At 49.5% G+C, this 21553-nt stretch overlaps 1 protein-coding gene across 2 annotated transcripts; it reads left to right on the forward strand.

The window, feature by feature from the left end:
- The first annotated feature begins 6252 nt into the window (after positions 1-6252).
- LOC123943175 (cytochrome P450 1A1) lies at positions 6253-12798 on the forward strand. Of its 2 annotated transcripts, none has more exons than XM_046007114.1 (7): positions 6253-6424; positions 9159-10020; positions 10528-10654; positions 10743-10832; positions 11150-11273; positions 11405-11491; positions 11655-12798. In XM_046007114.1, exons 2-7 carry the CDS (start codon positions 9181-9183, stop codon positions 11938-11940), a joined length of 1554 nt encoding a protein of 517 aa, XP_045863070.1. In that variant the 5' UTR covers positions 6253-6424; positions 9159-9180; the 3' UTR covers positions 11941-12798. The 2 variants fall into 2 exon arrangements, with proteins under 2 accessions (XP_045863070.1, XP_045863069.1); XM_046007113.1 differs by having other exon boundaries at positions 6254-6424; positions 9156-10020.
- The last annotated feature ends 8755 nt before the right edge of the window (positions 12799-21553 follow it).

A 21553-nucleotide genomic window follows, 5' to 3' on the forward strand; every position in this document is an offset into this window, starting at 1 on the left:
AGCAGACCTTGGTGTTTATATATAAAAGGGCATTTCTTTTTTTCTTTCTTTCTTTTTTTTTTTTTTTTTAATTTGACAGACAGAGATCACAAGTAGGTGGAGAGGCATGCAGAGAGAGAGGAGGATACAGACTGCCTGCTGAGCAGAGAGCCCAATATGGGGCTGGATCCCAAGACCCTGGGATCATGACCTGAGCCGAAGGCAGAGGTTTAACCGAAGGCAGATGCTTAACCGACTGAGCCACCCGGGTGCCCCTATAAAAGGGCATTTCTAACTGGGAATCGGAGCGTTCCCCTGACCATGTCCAACACCCCCTTTAGCAGGTCAAACATTTCCTTGCGAGGCTGTTTTCACAATTCCCTGGCTTGGTAAACATTCCCCCAATAGTAAAGGCAACTGCCAACCTGAGTGGAATTAGTGAAATTGGGACATATACTATGGGTCTAAATTAATCATATCTGTTGCTATTGAGGAAGATGAGACAAAGGAAAAAGAAGGTCTGCCTTCGTCTCCATTGCCACTCTCCCTCCCTCCCTAACCTTCTCTGTGCAGTTTCCCAGGTCTGTCCCTTCCCAGCCATTCCCCACCTATCAAAACATGGAGGTCTCGGGGTGCCTGGGTGGCTCAGTGGGTTAAAGCCTCTGCCTTTGGCTCAGGTCATTATTTCAGGGTCCTGGGATCGAGCCCCACATGGGGCTCTCTGCTCAGCAGGGAGCCTGCTTCCTCCTCTCTCTCTGCCTGCCTCTCTGCCTAGTTGTGATTTCTCTCTGTCAAATAAATAAAATATAAAAAAAACCACACAAAAACAAACAAACAAAAAAACATGGAGGTCTCTCATCCCAATCCTGCAGAGCTCCCTCTGTTGAGGGCCACCCCAAGAGCCTGCCCTCTGCCGATTATTATAGGGGACCCAATTGTGGCCCCATTGAAAGGAACCAGGAGACTTTGAAACACAAAGAAATTGAGAACTTCTGGTGACCATGGCCATGTGGTTAGCCATGTGGCCTTGCCCAGATGCTGGCCTTGGACAGAAATGAAGGAGACCTAAGGTAGGACATCTGATCTGGGCCAGGCTGAGACGAGCTTCTGAAGGCAGGATGGTGCCTAATGTCCTGTCTGCTGGGAACAGAATGACTGACAATCCCTTAAAGAAAGGATCTGGGGTGGGAAGATTCGTTTAGCTGACCACCTTGGACTTGGTGCCCTGCCTACAAAGACCCAGAATCTCACTAGGCCTCTGCTGTTGGAAACTAGATGTGTTTTCCTATTTGGGGGTGTTGCATGTTTCCATTCCCTTATGTAACAAATATGCATTTACCAAACACAATGTGCTGGTTTGCTATTGATGAAGCATTGATCAAAACAGACAAGAGGGGGTGCCAGAGTGGCTCTGTCAGTTAAGAGTCCTACTCTTGATTTTGGCTCAGGTCATGATCTCAGGATTGTGGGATCGAGGCCCTGCATGGACTTTGTGCTCAGCCCGGAGTCTGCTTATCCCTCTTTCTCAATTTCTGCACCTCTCCCTGTTCTCTCTCTCTCAAATAAATAAATAAAATTATTTAAGTGAGAGAGAGAAGAGACAGAGAGAGCATGCAAAAGCAGGGGGAGTGGCAGGCAGAGGGAGGGAAAGAAGCATGAAGTTTGTAAGTATACAAACTAAAACTAAAGTTGAGAAGAAAGGTAGAGTGGGAGTCAGTGTCTAGTCTAGGATGACTAAGGAAGGTGTATTGAGAAGATGATATATAAGGAAGTAAGATAGGAAGATTTGGGGAGAAATTTTCCAGGGGGGAGGAGGAACAGCAAGTGCAAAGGCCCTGAGGTAGAGTTTAGAACTCTGGCCCCTTGCTTCCTGTCCAGGACTCTACCCACCACAATATCAATCCAGCAAAGCCTCAGGGGCCCAAAAGTGGACAGGCTCAGCCCCTGGGTCAGGGCCCCCCATTTCCCTCTACTCCTGGACAAGAGTCTGGTGCTACTAGGGTTATGGGAGGCATTGCTCTTCTCATTGCCAACCATGTCTCAGTGAACAGTCCACAAGAAAAAGGGACCTCCAAATCACCAGGCAGAGAAGGAGGGAGGCAGGCAGGTCAGAGGTCCTTGTTGTGGAGCTAAACAGCCTATCCTGGGTCAAAGTTCACATGCCTTTGCGTGAGAAGAACTTTGGCTAGGATTCCCTAGCCATTGATCCATTTGCTACCAGGAACATGGGGACAGTGGGGCAGTGGGGAGGGGAGAGGGCTCTGGGCTGAGGGTCTTGGCCCAACCAACAGTGTTTGGTCAGCACTGCTGAAGACTGTGGTGGGCAGGGGGCAGATAGAGAGATAGTAAAACCCACAATAAACCCCTCTCCCACAGTGGGGATGGGAAGCAAGTCCCAAACACAGCCTGTGCTGAATCTGGAAATGCTCCAGGAGCTGTGAGAAGGCTGACACCTTGGGGTAGGGGCAGGTAAGGGCTTCTGCCAGAGGATAGACTCAGAAGAGTGTAAGGGGGGCATTCCAGGCTTGAAGATAGGGCATGGCAATGAAGAGGTGGATTTACCTGCTTAACGGATTATTAATACCTTGCAAAGGCGTGGCTTATCAATCTATTTCCTCCAGGTTGGTGTTTGTTCTGTGTTAGGGCATGGAGGAAGAAATGACAGGTTGGGTTGAGGTCATAGCAAGGGTCAAATGCCCTAAGAGTTACTATGGAGGAGTGCTGGAAACATAGATCAGGAGACATTGAACTAGCTGTGGGGAGGAGTTGGGGTGGGGTAAGGGCTTCCCAGAAGAAGTGATGTTTTAGCTGAGATTGACTGATTGATTTATTTAAAGATTTTATTTATTTGAGAGAGAGAGCACAAGTTGGGGTTGGGGAGAAAGAGGGCAAAGGGTGCAGGGGAAGCAGACTCCCCACTGATCAGGGAGCCCGATACCAGGCTCCATCCCAGGACCTCAAGATCATGACCTGAACCAGAGGCAGAGCCTTAACTGACTGAGCCACCCATGTGCCCCTATTTATTATTTTTTATTTTTGTTTATTTCTTTAAAAGATTTTATTTATTTATTTATTCGACAGAGAGAGATACAGTGAGAGAGGGAACGCAAGCAGAGGGAGTGGGAGAGGGAGAGAAGCAGTCTTCCTGCTAAGCAGCTAAGCAGGGAGCCCAATGCAGGGCTCGATCCCAGGACTCTGGGATCATGACCTTAGCCAAAGGCAGATGCTTAATGACTGAGTCACCCAGGCACGCCCCTATTTATTTTTTTAAGGAAGATTTATTTATTTATTTTAGGGAAAGAGAGAGAGGGAGAGAGAGCAAGGGCATGGGCAGTGGGGGACGAGCAGAGGGGGAGAGCGAATCTCAGGCAGACTCCCCACTCCCTCTCATGACCCTGAGATCATGACCTGAGCCAAAAATGAAGAATTGGATGCTTTAACCCACTGAACCACCCAGGTGTCCCCTGGATGAGATTTAAAATAGGGGAGATTGGGGCACCTGGGTGGCTCTGTGGGTTAAAGCCTCTGCCTTCGGCTCAGGTCATGATCTCAGGGTCCTGGGATTGAGCCCCACATTGGGCTCCCTGCTCAGCAGTGAGCCTGCTTCCCCTTCTCTCTGCCTGCCTCTCTGCCTACCTGTGATCTCTGTCTGTCAAATAAATAAATAAAATCTTTAAAATAAAATAAAATAAAATAGGGGAGATTAGCAGTAGAGGTGGTGGGGCTCCTTGCTCAGTGGGAAGCCTGCCCTCCACCTTTGTGCTCTGTCTATCTAATAAATAAATTAAATTTAAAAAATAATAAAAAGTGTGACACCTTAAGATTAAAAAAAAAAAAAAAGAGGAAGTAGAGGTGGTCAGGCCTGGTAGCTTCTGCCAAAGATTCTGGTTTCCATCCAGATGGGAGCCACTCAAGGGGCATGGTTGTGACAGAATGAGAATTTCACGCTTTTGGAAAGACTCCTGTGGATGCCACAGGCTTGAGAAGGAATTGGAGGGAGCAACAGGCAAGTGGGAACCAGGTTTGGAGGCTATTTTTACTCTAGGGAGCAATGATAGGATCCCAGGGGAGGGTTCGGAAGATTTGCAGTGGGGTTGGACAGCTGTCAGGGTGGGTAACCTATCCTCTGTGATCTTCCTTGCCTCACACCCCACAATGTGTCCATCTCACACACAGGAGATGTTTCTCAACGGGGTGCTCTCGGCACCTGGGGATGGGGGCCCTCCATGCTAAGAGAAATCCCCAGTCACAAGACCACTGCCATTTCCGGGGCCCCTGGTACTGTTCCTTCACTCGACCCCTGCCAATGACTGCCTTTAGGAACCTTTGAACTTGCTGTCTCTTCTGCTTCCAGATACCTGTGTGCCTTGAGTCTTGATTCCACACTCTTGCCTCTGCTTAGTGTTATTTTCTCAGTGAGGCCTTCTCTAACTACCCTATTTTTTTTTTTTTAAGTAGGTTCCAGACCCAACATGGGTCTTGAACCCAGAACCTCTAGATCAGGAGTGCCTCCACCAACTGAGCCAGCAAGGCGCCCCTGACCACCTAACCCTATTTTGAATTGCAATTTTCCCCTGGGGTGATTTCTACCCCTTCTCTCCTGTATCTCTCTCTAAAACATTTTTCACCCTCTGACATTCTCTATGTGTGATCCGCACCCCGCACCCCACCCGCCCCCATCCCGACCCCGTAGTAAGCTCCATGTAAGCGGGAGCAGGGTCAGTTTTGTTCACTTGTGGATCCATCGCCAGCATGCAGAACAGTGCCTGCCACTTAGTAGGCGTTTGGTAAGTATTTGTCTGGTGTTTAAGTGGAGTGGTGAAGGGGTGGGATGAGCTTCTGTTTGTGGTTGGGCCAGCGGATGGCGGTGTCATTCGCTGGGTCGGGGAGCACGGGCGGGTTGGGCGGGTGAAGTGGTTAGTTGGGGACAGGATGAGCAAGACACGCAAAAGCGACTTTTCCCTCCTGCGCGCAGGAGGGGTCGGCACGGGCAGCGTCCAAGGCAGCCAGCCAGGCGATCCGTGTGGCGTTGGGGCTGCGTGTCCTGCCACAGGCGTGGACCACAAATATGACACGCGCAGGCTCCTCCTTGCAGGCAAAAGCCTAGCTCCGCACGCAAGCCCGGGCCCTTTGCACCGCCCGCCCCACCACGCCATCGCGCACCCGCCAGGCTTCGCGGTTCCTCTTCCTCCACCCTCACCTCCAGGCTCGCCTAGAGACTGGCGCTTTAAGAGCCCCGCCCCCGACTCCCTTCCACCTTCGCGTGACTGTGCCGGGACCCGAGGTGGGGAGTCAGGCAGCTGGGTGGCTGCGCCAGGCTCCAGGCCCTTCTCACGCGACTCCTGGGCACCGCGGGCAGGCCAGGTGGAGCGGGGATGGGCCGCGTGACCTCTGCCCCCTGGAGGGATGTACCAGACAAGTGCACGCTAGCCTGGGGAGGCTTTTGCGCTGGGCGTCCCCCTCCTCGGTCCCTGGGCCCCCTCTCCTCCCCGGTCCGAGGGTCCCCCTCTCCTCGGTCACCTGGAGCTGGCCGCATAGCCCGCTCGATTTCTCCGCCCCGCCACTTAGCTGGCAGCCCCGGAGTCAAGAGGGAACCTCGAAGGCCTGTGGGTCCCCCCTGGAGATCCTAGAGCTCGTGAGGGCCAGTGAGCACCCAGGGAGACTGCGCGTTTCCATCCATTCCCGCCTATCTATTGCCTATCTATCCGGGAGCTCAGACTTCGGCCAGTCACCCCGGCTCTGGGGGCTCTTGGGGAATGAAGCCAGCCCTTCGGCGCCTCTGGCCTTCCGGCCCCGGTGACCTCAGGGCTGGGGTCGCCGTGCTTCTCACGCGAGCCCGGACTCAGTAACCCGGGGGAAAGAGGTCATCACAAGGCAGCCCCGCCCCGCCTGCCAGGACCCGTCAACTAGTAGCAAGGGGGAGGCACTTGCAAGCCCAGCGTCCTGGGGATGCAAAAATTAGGGTGAGGGGTTAGCGCACCCGGGTCTGGAGGGCTACCCATACCGTGTCTTTGGGTGGTTTGGGGACTTCTTCAAATCCCCACCTCAGGTGGGGTCTGCGCTGTCCGTGGGGACCTTGGAACTAGGGTCTCAAGTATCCCCGGCCGTCACCCCTTTTCCTGCTGGCGCTTGGATGAGGAGTCCCCATAGTGAGTTCTTACCTGTCCCTGAGTTCCCCCAACCCAGTCTAACCCCCACTTCCCATCTCCCGTTCCTCCCCTCTATCCCCTCTATCTTAGAGCAACCCCCTCTTCAGTCCGCCCCTCCCTCGGCCTAGCTCCAGGGGGTGTGGCCAAGCGCTCCAGCTGTTTATAAAGGTGGAAGTGCTTTTCACTCTCATCCTGAAGGTGACAGTTCCTAGGAGCCTTCCCTGATCTTCTTTGGGGTCTCTGGCTTAAGAGACCACTCGTTGCAGCTCACTTCAGTACCTCCTCACAGCCGCAAGGTGAGTGCTGGGGACTTCTGGCTTGCCCTTTCCCTCCCAACAGCAAGAAAATTTTGATGCCTTCTAGGTTTTCCTAGGTGGCCGCTGACCTGGCACCTCAAAAAAGGAGGCTAAGAGCGTCTTTAGCGACCAGGCACTGTGCCTCCATAGTGGGAAGACTGAGGCCAGGGGAAGAACAGGAATTAGCCAAGGTCCCACAGCTAGTGCCAGAATTCTAGATTTTCGATGGGCTCCCTTCAAGGACTCCGGGATTCAGCCTCCAGTTCCATTCCCACTGACTCTCTGAAAGCCTCTGGGCTTCCCCATCAGGGTCACCCGGGAGGCTGGAATACGTATACCGTATACCACTTCAGGAGGCAAGAATGATGTGCAGCCCCTTGTTCAAGCTGTGTGAGGAGGGGGGCTTCTCTCTGGGTGGACAGGTTGGATGGAGGGGGCAGGTTGGGTTCTTATCTGTTGTACCTTGCCTTATCTAAAAGCTACCCCTGGCTGTCTCAACCCTCCCACCCCCAAGGCCTGGCTTGTCAGACCCAAGATGTGCTGGTTAGAACAAAGATGCTGACCTGAATGGGAGTCCTGGGCACTGCCCAGGGCCCCTCCGGATCCCAGTAACTGCCTTCTCTGTCCTGTGCTCGGGGGCAGTCTATGGGAGAGCCTGCAGAGAGCTGGACTCTCAGTCCCTGAAAACTCACCAGTCACATCTTTCTTGGCCTCTTACTGTCGTGCTAAGGCTGGAGGTCATCTGAGCACCCTGTGTGCCGAAGGGAAACCATGGCACCCCAAGACCTGTCCCTATGTCACTCAGGGAGTCAGGGCTTGAAGGATCCAGCTCCTCCAGGAGGCCTCCCTAGACAGATGGCTGTATAAGGTAGGACCCAGGCAATCGCCCCATCTTGGGAAGTTCTGTGAGGAAACCAGGATTCAGATGGGGAGGCTCCCCAGGTCAGATCTGGGTTTTCTCTTCTCTGAGATCTAACTGAGCCTCCTGAATTGAAGATCATATCCCCACCTCCACCCCAAGTGATCTAACTGCCAGAAAGGCGAAATGACAAGTCCAAGGCCCGTGGACTTGGAATGGGGAACCCTGGAGCTCCTCATCTCCACTCTGGGACACCTGGAAGGAGCCCCAGTCAGAGGCCCATGTCTTGAAGAAAATACTCAATGTATTTGCACACCCTTTCTAGAACAAGCCTAGAGAGAAAGTATTGTCTCCACTTCTGTTAAATTTAGATTGATTCCTAATTTCCCCAATTCCAGTCTAGTGTTTTCTTGCAGCCCTTATCTGGTGGGAGTCTTCCATTTATTCTCTGTTCTTTGGTGACTAGGAAATGGGGGAGGCCCAGACCGTTCATTCATTTAGAACTGAGCCCAGTGAAAACCCTGGCCTGGATTTCTGTGACCGGGAGCCTCAATGTAGCTTGTCTCTGGTTACTTTTAAACCCTGGGTCAGTCTGACTCAGAGAGCCTCATGAGGTAGAGTAGTGTGGCTTAGGCAGTGGCCTTGGGGTTCCCTGTCCCTTCCCTACCCTGTCCCAGGGTCTGGTCTGGCAGGATTCCCTGGACCCTGGGATGGAGATATAGAAAATGTAGAGTTCTAGGAGAGAATGAGACCACTCTTCAAAGGGAGGTAGCTGTGACAGGAGCTCCGGAACTTCCTAGGGAACTTTCCCTAAGAGGTCTGAGTCCCAGCTCTGTCACTGAGTGGTGGGTGACTTTAGTCAAGTCAATGGCCCCTCTGGAGGTCAATGTCCCCAAATGTGAAATGAGCCCAAAGGAGCACGTGATCCCTATTTTTCCCGATGTCCTTGTTTCCCCAAGTGAGGTGGATAGTACTCAAGGGGGTTGGTGGTGACATATGTCGATTATGTGTTTGATAAACATTAGGGGGAAAATCAAACCTGTACTTTGACACAGATATTTTTGTTTGGGATGATGCTATGTGGATAGATTTAAAGTTGATTTTATTTTTTTTTTTTAAGATTTTATTTATTTGTTTGACAGACAGAGATCACAAGTAGGCAGAGAGGCAGGCAGAGAGAGAAGGAAGCAGGCTCCCTGCTGAGCAGAGATCGATGTGATGTGGGGCTCGATCCCAGGACCCTGGGATCGTGACCTAGCCGAAGGCAGAGGCTGTAGCCCACTGAGCCACCCAGGCACGGTTAACTTTAGAAAAGCACAAGATAAGTGACAGTACAGGTGTTATATGATAATCACAGACTGATGTGTAGAAAGCCCTTTTTTAAAAATTTATTTTATTTTATTTCATTTCACTTTAAGGGGGCTCCACGCTGGGCTTGAACTCACAACCCTGAGATCAAGACCTAGGCTGACATCAAGAGTTGGATGCTTAACTGACGGAGCCACTCAGGAGCCCCAAAGAAAAACCTGTTTTAGATAGGTGCAGCAATGTTCTGGAATTGGGCACTTTGGGTTGGGAGTGTGGATCCAACACTGTGTGACCTTGGGCTAGTTACTTAACCTCTCTGAGCCTCGCCATAGTCTACCTTATAGGCTGTGGCCAGGACTGAATGAATGACTGTGAAATTCTTGGCACATGGTGGCATCTCAACAAACAGCTTCTCCCCTCTCCTCCTCCCCTTTGTGTCCAGATAGCTGTTCTGGATAGGAAAATTTCTCCTTTCTTTGACCAGCATGCTGACACTTTAGGACATTCGTTCCTCATATCCTCCCATCTGATATCTTGGTCTTTTCTCCCCACCCTGCCTCTCAGCAGCCATCTGGAGAACTCTACACTGATGATGTCCTCTGTGTCCAGACTCTCCATCTCCATCTCGGCTACAGAGCTTCTTTTGGCCTCTGCCGTCTTCTGTCTAGTGCTCTGGGTGGTCAGGGCCTGGCAGCCTCGGGTTCCCAAAGGCCTGAAGAGTCCCCCAGGGCCGTGGGGCTGGCCCCTGCTGGGGAACGTGCTGACCTTGGGGAAGACCCCACACCTGGCGCTGACGAGGCTGAGCCAGCGGTACGGGGACGTGTTGCAAATCCACATTGGCTCCACACCCGTGCTGGTGCTCAGCGGCCTGGACACCATCCGGCAGGCCCTGGTGCGGCAGGGGGACGATTTCAAGGGCCGGCCTGACCTCTTCAGCTTCACTCTGGTTACTGATGGCCAAAGCATGTCCTTCAACCCGGACTCCGGACCAGTGTGGGCTGCCCGCAGGCGCCTGGCCCAGAACGCCCTGAAGAGCTTCTCCACCGCATCAGACCCGGCTTCCTCGTGCACCTGCTACCTGGAAGAGCACGTGAGCAAGGAGGCCGAGGCCCTCCTCGGCAGGCTGCAGCAGCGGATGGCAGAGGCTGGGCGCTTTGAACCCTACAGATATGTAGTGGTGTCGGTGGCTAATGTCATCTGTGCCATGTGCTTTGGCAAGCGCTATGACCACGATGACCAAGAGCTACTTAGCTTAGTGAACCTGAGTAATGAGTTCGGGGAGGCGGTTGCCTCTGGGAGCCCCATGGACTTCTTCCCCATCCTTCGTTACCTGCCCAACCCCGCCCTGGATTCCTTCAAGGACCTGAATAAGAAGTTCTACAGCTTCATGCAAAAGCTGGTCAAGGAACACTACAGAACATTTGAGAAGGTACTGGCTGGGGAGAGGCAGGCGGCTGTGGGGAGAAGTAGGGTTGGGGCCGGAAGGTCAGAGACAACTGGAGGAGTAGGGGAGTTGGTGGGCTCTCAGGGACTTCGCCCTGGGATTTTGAGGCAAGCGGTCGAGTGGACTCCATCCTTGGCAGGGAAATAGAACTTTTCCTTGATTGGCCTTTCTATCCTTCCATCAGACAGCAATATTTACTGAATACCCAGTCTGTGCAGGACCCAAGGCCAGTGGTTGTGGGCAACAGAGAGTTAAAAAGCTGTTCTCCTGGCCTCAGAGATGACACCTCTGTCTCTGGGGTCCCTTGAATTGGGGCTGCCAGCATTCCAAGGCAGGAGAGAGCCTTAAAGAGGCAGGAGAAACTGGTCTGGCAGCCTTGGGGTGGAGGGGTCACCTCTTGAACAAAGGTGCTAGGGATGTGAGGAACAAGGCCTCATGGAAATGTAGGCCTGGGTTTGGGATCTCATTCACTTGTGGGCCTTCCCTACGCAGGGCCACATTCGGGATATCACAGACAGCCTGATCGAGCACTGCCAGGAGAAGAGGCTAGATGAAAATGCTAACATCCAGTTGTCTGATGAGAAGATTGTTAACGTTGTCTTGGACCTGTTTGGAGCAGGTATGAGCTACCCCTTCGTGCCTTTCCTCTGCCCAGCTGCCCAGACCTGCCAACTGCTTGATCTTTCCCTTTGTTCTCCCTGGGGCAGGATTTGACACGATCACAACTGCCATCTCCTGGAGCCTCCTGTACCTGGTGACGAACCCCAGTGTGCAGAAAAAGATCCAGGAGGAGCTGGGTAGGTGGGGGCTTCCTTTGAAGTGCTCAAGGCAGAAGACCTGTCCAGGTTCTGGGCAGCCCCTTCATGCACATAGTCCTTTTATTTTATTTTATTGTAAAGATTTTATTTATTTGAGACAGTGAGTGAGAGAGGAGAGCACGAGCTGGGGGAGGGAAGGGGGAGAGGGAGAGGGAGAAGCAGGCTCCCTGCTCATCAGGGAGCCCGATGCAGGGCTCGATCCCAGGACCCCAAGATCATGACCTGAGCCGAAGGCAGATGCTTAGCAGACTGAGCCACCCAGGCGCCCCTTTATGTTGGTCCTTTATGTTCTGCAGACACAGTAATTGGCAGGGCCCGGCAGCCCCGGCTCTCAGACAGGCCCCAGCTGCCCTATATGGAGGCCTTCATCCTGGAGATATTCCGACACGCTTCCTTCGTCCCCTTTACCATCCCTCATAGGTGAGGCCCCATGGATCGACTGCTGTCCCTCCAGTCCATGCACCGAATCAGGGCCAGTGGGTGGGACCGGTGTGGGAGGCAAGGGGATGTCCTTGCGGTCCTGAGCCTGACCGGGCTTCCTTCTTCCCCAGCACCACAAGAGACACAAGCCTCAGTGGCTTTTACATCCCCAAGGGACGTTGTGTCTTTGTGAACCAGTGGCAGATCAACCATGACCAGTAAGTTGAGAGGAGGCAAGGGTAACTCTGCCTTCTCCTGAGCTCCAAACCCTGCTGTCCTTGGGCCACTTGGCCATCCCCTGCCCTTCTGGGCTGGGGTTCAACCCACTGGATGCTTCTGAGCCCCTGGTCTACCACTTTAGCTGCTTCTCTCTGATTACAGGAAGCTCTGGGGTGACCCGTCTGAGTTCCGACCAGAACGATTTCTCACTCTAGATGGCACCATCAACAAGGAACTGAGTGAGAAGGTGATTCTCTTTGGTATGGGCAAGCGCAAGTGCATCGGTGAGATCATTGCCCGCCTGGAAGTCTTTCTCTTCCTGGCCATCCTGCTGCAACAGGTGGAATTCAGTGTGCCCCAGGGCACAAGGGTGGACATGACCCCCATCTATGGGCTGACCATGAAGCACGCCCGCTGTGAGCACTTCCAAGTGCGGATGCGCACTTAGGGGACTGAGAACCCTGCAACCTAGACTCTGCCTACCCGGCCTGTCTGGACAGCCAGGACAGGGGGCTGGCCCAGGTCCGGGGGGTGTTCTAAGACTCAGCCAGAAACCCACAGATACTGGGCTGGCTGGATTTTGCTGTCTGGGCTGCAGGCAAGGCTGAAGGATTGTGCCTGCCCACCAGCCTGGACTTGCTGCTCTGCGTACTGACCATGGACAGTGGGCACAGCAGGAGCCCCAAAGGGGCAGATGGAGACTTCTGGAATTGTGCTTGAGCCAGGAGGCTTGGTTGGTTTGGGAGGTCCTAAGCCCCTGGAGAGCTCGAGGGAATGCACTAAAAGGCCGTAAACCCAGTGGCTAGCTGGCTTTCTGTGGGAGTGGATTGGCTGGAGAAACATTTAGAGCAGGCCACACCGGGGCCTGTCCAATCCCTCTGACACTTGGGAGCTGTCACTAATGAAGGGAAGAAGCATCTTTAGATCTGCCGAGCGATCTGACCACGGGGTTCTGGGCCACTGTGATGCCTTTTGTGCTCTCCTTGCAGGCAGCAACAGGGCTGCCTCCCAGCCTTGGAAGGCCCCTGTTCCTGTCCAGGAGGGGGGTGGGGACTTGGACATGTCTAAGAGGCGTAGAGAGCAGAGGGAGGGCCCAGATTCAGGCACCAAGACCAGTTCTCCATGCCGTATATAAAAATGCCTTTTAAAAATGTTTGTACGCAAGAAGCTTTTTTTTTCGCCTGCATTTATCATACATAAGAGCTTAAGAACAACTTACTGAGTGCAATAGAGGAAAAGTCTAACCCAAGTATCCAGAAATGCGTAAGAAACACCTACCTAAGTTAAATAAAGATATTATTCAGGACCCCTATTGTGGAAATGTTTTGATTCTTGAGTGAATCCGTCACTCCTCTACTGGCCCAGTCTGAGTCCAGTCTCATGGTGGGTTTTACTCCGGGAGGAAGAAGAGGAAGAGGAGGCGGTGAAGTGGTGAAGCCACGGCTCTCGGATGCTCAGCGTTCAGCTGGGGCCCAGGACCACTGCCTCACTGCCTTCCTCTAACTGATCACACACCAATGAAGTACATTCTCTAGACCAGGCACTGGGGCATACACAGCAAATAAGACACGGTCTTGACCTTCAGAAGTCTCCCAGACTCGTTGGAGGAACCAACTCCTAAACACATCACCCAATTCATTGTGATGAGGGCTCTACCAGACAGATGCATGGAAGACGAGGCCCAGAGCTGGGGCTGGGTGGCAGGGAGAACCTGTGTGTGTGTGTGTGTGTGTGTGTGTGTGTAAGGGGATGCTGCAGATCTTGGGGATATCTATGCAGATTCTTCCTCAAAGAATGAGAGGCAGGGAACGCCTGGGTGGCTCAGTCTGTTGAGCCTCTGACTCTTGATTTTTGGCTCAAGTCATGATCTCAGGGTTGTGAGATCGAGCCCTGCCTTAGGCTTTGTGCTCAGTGAGGAGTCTGCTTGAGATTTTCTTTCCCTCTCCTTCTGCCTCTCCCCCACTCACATGTTCCCTCTCACTGTTTAAAATAAATAAATAGATCTTAAAAAAAGAAATGAACAATACTAAACTGCAGTGTCTGGGAATATACACTTGGAAACAACTCTTACAATAAGAAGAAGGAAATGATTACTATCAGGTTATGGAGAGTGGTCGCTCTGGTGGGGAGGGAGTGTGTTATAATTGAAGCGGCCATGTAGACAGCTTCCAGGATGACCGATAAAGTTCCATTTCTTCCTTTTTTCCCAAAGATTTTATTTACTTATTTGACAGGAAGACACAACAAGAGAGGGAACACAAGCAGAGGGAGCGGGAGAGGGAGAAGCAGGCTTCCTGCAAGCAGGGAGCCTGATGCGGGGCTCAATCCCAGGACCCTGGGATCACAACCCGAGTTGAAGGCAGACACTTAACAACTGAGACACCTAAGTGCCCCTAAAGTTCCATTTCTTAACCTGGGTGTGGTCCAAAGATACTTGCTTTATAAAAATAAGAAAAAAACCCCACAAATATCTTGTACTTCTCTTTGCTTTTTAGAAATGTAATGAATATATATGGTCGATGCCCTTCAACCAAAGACCACTAAGAACATATTTGTAGTGACGCAAGCTGGGTTTATAATTCATTGCAGGTAGTGAGGGAGAACAGCCACCACAGGGAACTGTGGGGTGTCCCAATAAGAGGATATTAGAACCTCTTACAAAATTTGGGCTTTGGCTGAGTATTTTAGGGGAGGGTTAGTTCTAGATTGGATGCTGTTAGAAAGTGGAGACAATTCTATGCTTGGGTATCTTGTGGGTAGCAAGCACTGTGACCTGGCTTTTCTCTATGCTTAGACAAAACAAAGAAGTGGACTTATGTGTTTTTTTTCCTACATTTAAAAAAATTTTGGTAGAATACATATAACATGAAATTTACCATCTTGGGGCACCTGGGTGGCTCAGCCGGTTAAGCGTCTGCCTTTAGCTCAGGTCAGGATCTTGAGGTACTGGGATTGAGCTCAGGCGTTGGGCTCCCTGCCCAGTGAGGAGCTTGCCTCTCCCTTTCCCTCTGCTACTCCCACTACTTGTGCTCTCTTGCTCTCTCTCTGTCAAATAAATAAAGAAAATCTTTTAAAAAAAGAGAGAGATTTACTGGGGGCGCCTGGGTGGCTCAGTGGGTTAAAGCCTCTACCTCTGGCTCAGGTCATGATCCCTGGTCCTGGGATGGAGCCCTGCCCCAGGCTCTCCACTCAGCGGGGAGCCTGCTTCCTCCTCTCTCTCTCTCTCTGCCTGCCTCTCTGCCTACTTGTGATCTATCTGTCAAATAAATAAATAAAATCTTAAAAAAAAAAGAAATAAAGAAATTTATCATCTTAACCATGTTTCTTTCTTTTTTTTTTTTTTAATATTTAATTTATTTGACAGAGAGAGAGACAGCGATAGGGGGAACACAGGCAGGGAGAGTGGGAGAGGGAGAACAGGCTTCCTTGCAGTGCAGGGAGCCCAGTGCAGGGCTGGAGCCCCATATGGGACTCAATCCCAGGATCCTGAGATCGTGACTTGAGCCAAAGGCAGACACTTAACCCACTAAGCCACCCAGACATTCCCCATCTTTTCCCCTTTCAATTATTTCTAGTTTTATACCCATGCCACTGGAAAAGATACTTAGTATTATTTCATTATTCTTAAATTTGCCATGACTTCTTTTATGACCTTTCATATGACCTATCCTGGAGAATGTTCCTTGTGCACTTGAATAAAATATGCTCTCTGCTGCTATTGGATGGAATCTCCTGTGTATTTGTGATAGGTCTATTTGGCATAAAGTATGGTTCAAGTCCAATGTTTCCTTGTTGATTTTCTCTCTGGATGATCTATTGTTGAAAGTAAGATTTTGAAATCCTTCACTATTGTTATAGTGCTGCCTACTTTCCCCTTCAGATCTGTTAGTATTTGCTTAATATATATTAGATGTTCTGGTGTTAGGTGATATATATATATATTATGTATGTATATAATATATATATGATTATTATTTCTTGTTGATGAATTGATTCCTTTAGCATTATACAGTGACCTTTGTGTTTTGTCAGCATTTTTGGCCTGAAGCCTTGTTTTGACAAAATACAGCTACCTATCCTTGCTGTCTTTTCTTTTACACTTGCATTGAATATCTTTTTCCATTCCTTCCCTTTGAGCCTCAGTGTGTTCTGAAAACTGAAGAGTTTTGTTTGTTGTTGTTGCTTGTTTGTTCCTTTTTGTTTTGTTCTTGTTTTGGAGAGCAAGAGCCCAGCCGAGGATTCTGTGTCCTCAGGAAAGCAGCTGCTAGGGAGCAGCACCGGGAGCCAAATGGGCTTCTGAGGGCAGGTAGGAGACGCGTGGCCTGGGCGCTCGGAGTGGTGGCGCTACTTCTGTTCACATGACCTTCACCGAGTGTTGTAAACCGTAAAGATCCGTCCGCGTCTGCGGAGGAGCAACAGGCGGCCTTCACAGAGAGCTAAGTGTCCGACTTCGTAAGCACGAGGCACCCAGCAGCTCAGTTAAGCCTCATCAGGGCTGCGCGCGCAGGGACCTTCACCCCCGTGTTCCACTTGAGAAAACGGAGACGCGAAGATGGTAAATACCTTGTCCTGCGTGGTCCGTGGGCGGGGGGAGGGGCGGGGGCGTCCATACATTATTTCAAATTCTCCTTTACTTCCGGTCGGGCCGTGTCGGTAGCGGCACCTGGTAGAAGGTCAGGTCAGGGCTGAAGTTGGAGAACACGGAGTACAGCTTCCTCACGCCTCCTTCTCCGGCTGAAACACCGGTTCTCACCCACACGCTCTTTGTCACGCCCCCTGCCTGCTGTGTAGCCCTGAAGGACATGGCCGGGGTTATATTTCTCCTCTGGCCTCCTCGTGGCGAGGCCGAGAGAGAGGGCGGGAAGCGCGGGGTCAGGGATGAAGGCTGGGTGCGTGCTCGGTGGAGAAACGACCTTCGTTTCCCAGCTCATGCTTGAGGCCACATGGGCCTGCAGCCTGGAGGCAACAGAGGAAGGGCCCCGTGGGCCCCGGGGAGGTGAGTGGGGCTGACTTTGCCGGGGTGAAACAGAGATGGTCCGTCTGGAGGCTCAGTGAGGGGGCTCACATCAGGCGGCTGTCTGCTGCCTTCAGCCAGGCCTGCTGAGCCCCCGGGGACCTGGGAGGGAAACCGCGCAGGAAGGTGGTAGGTGGGGACCTGGGGCTGGGCTGCGGGCCTTCCAGAAGAGACAGTGCTTCGCCGTGAAGAACATGTAGGCGCTTGCTCCATATGAAAGTAGGAAGGGCATTCCAGGGAGAGGGAACAGCATGCACAAAAGCTGCGGCGCCTCAAACCCTGGCTGTGTTCAGGGAGCTGTGGAAAGCCAGGTGTAGCCGAGACCTGGAGGGCCTGGGAGTAGGGTAGCTGCAGATGGGCCTGGAAGAGAGGCGGGGCCAGCTCATGGACACCATGGGCCTAGGGCTGGGCCTTTGGGAGTGAAAATGGACAGCAGGGGACTGGCCTGTTGAGGTGTGGGCTTTGGAATACCCCTGTGTCAGAGATTGTGGAGTTGAATGGGAAGGGGGAGATTCTAGAAGGGAGTGGGGGGAAAGGCAGAAGAAGAGCTAGCAGGAGACTGAAATACAGCTTGAACATTTATTTTGTTATTTTTTAAAAAGATTTTATTTATTTGACAGAGGGATCACAAGTAGGCAGAGAGGCAGGTGGGGCGGGGGGGGGGGGGGGGATGCAGGCTCCACACTGAGCAGAGAACCCCATGCAGGGCTCCATCCCAGGACCCTGAGATCATGCCCTGAGCAGAGGGCAGAGGCTTTACTCACTGAGCCACCCAGACGGCCCTGCAGTTTGAACATTTAGCCATTTCCTCCTCCCCTATAGGCAGTGTTACTTGGATCTTGGTTTTTTATCCCTTCAACCACTTTATGTCTTTGGATTGGAGAATTCACTTCATTTACATTTAAAATAGTTCTGGGGATACCTGGATGGCTCAGTTGGTTGAATGTGCTCTGGTCCTGGTCCCAGGGTCCTGGGATCAGTGCCCACATGGGGCTCCCTGCTCAGCAGGGAGCCTGCTCCCCCCAACCGGACTCTCTGCCTGCCTCTCTGCCTACTTGTGATCTCTGTCTGTCAAATAAATGAATAAAATCTTAAAAAAAAAATAAGAACAGTATTAGATTAGATTGTTAGGAAACCCCCCCTTTTCTTTTTTTAAGATTTTACTTATGTATTTGACAGAGGCCCTCCCCCCGTGCTTTCTTTCCCTCTCTCTTTCTAAAATAAATACTCTTTTTTTAAAAGATTTTATTTATTTATTTGACAGACAGAGATCATGAGTAGGCAGAGAGCCAGGCTAAGAGAGAAAGGGAAGTAGGCTCCCTACTGAGCAGAGAGCCCCATGTGGGCCTCGATCCCAGGACCCTGAGATCATGACCTGAGCCTAAGGCAGAGGCTTAACTCACTGAGCCACCCAGGCACCCTCAGTGATATATTTTTCTATTCCTGTGCCGATACCCCACTTGTTAAGAAAAATCTTTATCTTGTACAGGATTTAACTTAAAATAGCTGATGAAATATATGTTACTTAATATGTTCATCAAATTAATTACATTTTAAGATTAAGAATTAAAACTTTAAGTACTATTGTCATCCAACATTGTAGGGTTAGACTAAATCTTTACATTTATTAAAATAGTAATGTCAGTTATCAAAAAATTTAAATATGGTAGGGAAAAAGGGACTTATAGGTAAAGGAATATTATAGGGTAGAATATAAATTTGCTCTGGATATGAAGAAACAAATAATATTCTTTGTCTTCTGTACACTCTACTCAGACAATACAATTATATTTTGCCTCACCTGTGTAAATACTCTCAATTCTTAAAAATCTCATTTCTGTTTCCCAGCTGCTTGTTCCTATACTCCCTGGCTCTTTTATTTACTTTATTTTTTATTTTTTCTTACATTGTTCTAATAAAGCAACAAGGATTCTTTACTTCAGGAAGGATTTAAATTCTTAATGATCATCATGCTAACTTTTATTATGTGATTGTTTTAAATTTTGCTATTATTATTATGATTAATGAAGTAGCCAAGATAACATATTCCTTGTTCTTGAGGCGAGTCTGTTCCAACAATTTTTTTGACATTGCCTTTCCAAAATTCAAAGTAATGAATTTTAAATTTGTAAGTCTTTGGGATAGTGGTAGATGGTTATATACAACCTTGCTAGTGTACTTAATGCCATTTAATTGAACCCTTAAACATGGTTACAATAGTAAATTTCATGTTATATGCATTTTACTACAATTTTTAGAAGAACAAGAGTACCTAAATTAACTTTGAGATTTCCCAGATGGTCAGTGAGGAACCAGAGATTTGCTGCTTCTTCTCATCGAAGGAGAAATAATAGGTTTATTTGTTACTTTCTAGATTTTATTTAACTGAAAATATTGGATAATTCTTTTGTTTTCCAAACCCTGGATGAAAATCAGTTAAATCTGATACTTCAAAAGAGTTCAGTTTTGATATTAATATGAATATGTTTTAGGGACTGTCTTATATACACTGTAACTTGAGAACGGGCATGCTCTTGTTCACCGACAACAACTGGAACAGCAATTGCACAAAGACTAATGAGTAACTTTTCTTTCTGGACTTAAATATCCATTTCAGTTGGGAACAATCATAAGAAAAAGTGTGGTGGGTGGCTGGGTGGGACAGTTGGTTAGCCACCTGACTCTTCATTTCGGCTCAGGTCATGATCTTGGGTCCTGAATTAAGCCCCATGTCAGCTCCACGCTCAGTGCAGAGTCCCTTAGGACTCTCTGGCCCTCCCCCCGTGCTTTCTTTCCCTCTTTCCCTCTTTCTTTCTAAAATAAATACTCTTTTTAAAAAAGATTTTATTTATTTATTTGACAGAGATCACAAGTAGGCAGAGAGGCAGGCAGAGAGAGGAAGGGAAGCAGGCTCCCTGCTGAGCAGAGAGCCTGATAGGGGGCTTGATCCCAGGACCCTGAGATCATGACCTGAGCCAAAGGCAGAGGCTTTAACCCACTGAGCCACCCAGGCGCCCCTAAAACAAGTAATCTTAAAAAAAAAAAAAAAAAAGGAAAACTTTGTGGTATAAGTGGCAGACTGAATGTGTATTATTCTCAAGAAAGCTTTCCACTTTCCTCGTTCTAGTATTGTTGATATTAAAATAGATCAGAGCCATTCAGTCTTATCATACTCAAGTAGACTTTTTTTTTTTTTTTTTAAGATTTTATTTATTCGGGGTGCCTGCGTGGCTCAGAGTGTTAAGCCTCTGCCTTCGGCCCAGGTCATGATCTCAGGGTCCTGAGATCGAGCCCCGCATCGAGCCCCGCATCGGGCTCCCTGCTCAGCAGGGAACCTGCTTTCCCCCCTTTCTCTGCCTGCCTCTCTGCCTACTTGTGATCTCTGTCAAATAAATAAATAAAATCTTTAAAAAAAAAGATTTTATTTATTCATTTGACAGAGACAGAGACAGAGAGCTCAAGCAGGAAAAGCAGTGGGCAGAGGGAGAGAGAAAGGGAGAAGCAGACTCCCTGCTTCTGGGGCTGGATCCCAGGACCCTAGGACCTGAGCAAGGCAGACAATGGACTTGAGCCAATCTTTTTTTTATCGGTCAGAGAGAGAGAAAAAGACCACAAGTAGGGAGAGCAGGGGGAGCAGTAGGCATAGGGAAAGGGAGCCCGATGCGGGATCATGACCTAAGCCAACCACTTGCCTTCTTCCTTACACTGCCACAAGTTATAGATCAGAAATTGAGTTTTCTAGAAGGAACATCAAAAAGCTTCAACAATGAACCATTACACTAATGTAATGGACTGTACTAAATGACCAGGTCAGGACCTTTCAGACCTTTTTAGTCCAGAAACAGGGTCTTCATGAAGTAGACAGCTCAACCCAAGACTTTTCAATCAAGATCAATACCCGAAAATGCGGCTAATGATTTACCTTTTAATTCTGCTAAAAGATACATTGTTAACAACTTAAACCTTTATTTAAAAGGTAAATCCTTTGAGGTGCCTTCGTGGCTCAGTTGTTAAGCGTCTGCCCTCAGCTCAGGTCATGATCCCAGGGTCCTAGAATTGAACGCTGCATTGGGCGCCCTGCTCAGAGGAAAGCCTGCTTTTCCCTATCCCACTCCCCCTGCTTGTGTTCCTTCTCTTGCCGTCTGTCCAATAAGGTCTTTAACAAAAAAATCACAATGAGATTGCTTCACAGTCACTAGAATAACTATAATAATCATCATCTTAAAAAGGAAGATAAAAAGTGTTGTGAGGGTGTGAAAAAATTTGAACCCTTGTATATTGATGATGGGAATACAAAAAAGCAGCCACTGTGGAAAACAGTTTGTTAGTTCCTCAATAAGTTAAACACAGAATTTTATATGACCGAGCACTTGACCTCCTAGATATATACCCCAAAAGAACTGAAAACAGGTGTTCAAAGAAAAACTTGTACATAAATATTCATAGCCGCAATATTTATAATAACCAAAAGGAAGAAACAGCCCAATTATCTATCATGTGAGAAATAGATAAACAAAATGTGGTTTGTTCACACCGTGGAATATTATTCAGCCATAAAAAGGGATGAAGTGCTAGTACGTATTACAACATGGATGAATCTCAAAAACAATATTCTACGGGGCGCCTGGGTGGCTCAGTGGGTTAAGCCGCTGCCTTCGGCTCAGGTCATGATCTCAGGGTCCTGGGATCGAGTCCCACATCGGGCTCTCTGCTCAGCGGGGAGCCTGCTTCCCCCTCTCTCTCTCTCTGCCTGCCTCTCTGTCTACTTGTGATCTCTCTCTGTCAAATAAATAAATAAAATCTTTAAAAAAAAACCAAAACAATATTCTAATGAAAGAAGATACAAAGTCCCTGTATTGTACTAATCCCATTTAAAGAAATATCCAGAGTCAGCAAATCCCTAGAGACAAAAGGCAGTTTAGTAATTGACAGGGGTTGTAGGGAGGGAGGCATGGGGAGCAACTGCTTTATGGGCGGGGTTTCCTTTGAGATGATGAAATGTTCTGGAATTAGTGGAGGTGGTTGCACAAAATTGTAAATATGCTAA

Source organism: Meles meles, chromosome 6, assembly GCF_922984935.1.
Source record: "Meles meles chromosome 6, mMelMel3.1 paternal haplotype, whole genome shotgun sequence".
Classification (NCBI taxonomy): domain Eukaryota; kingdom Metazoa; phylum Chordata; class Mammalia; order Carnivora; family Mustelidae; genus Meles; species Meles meles.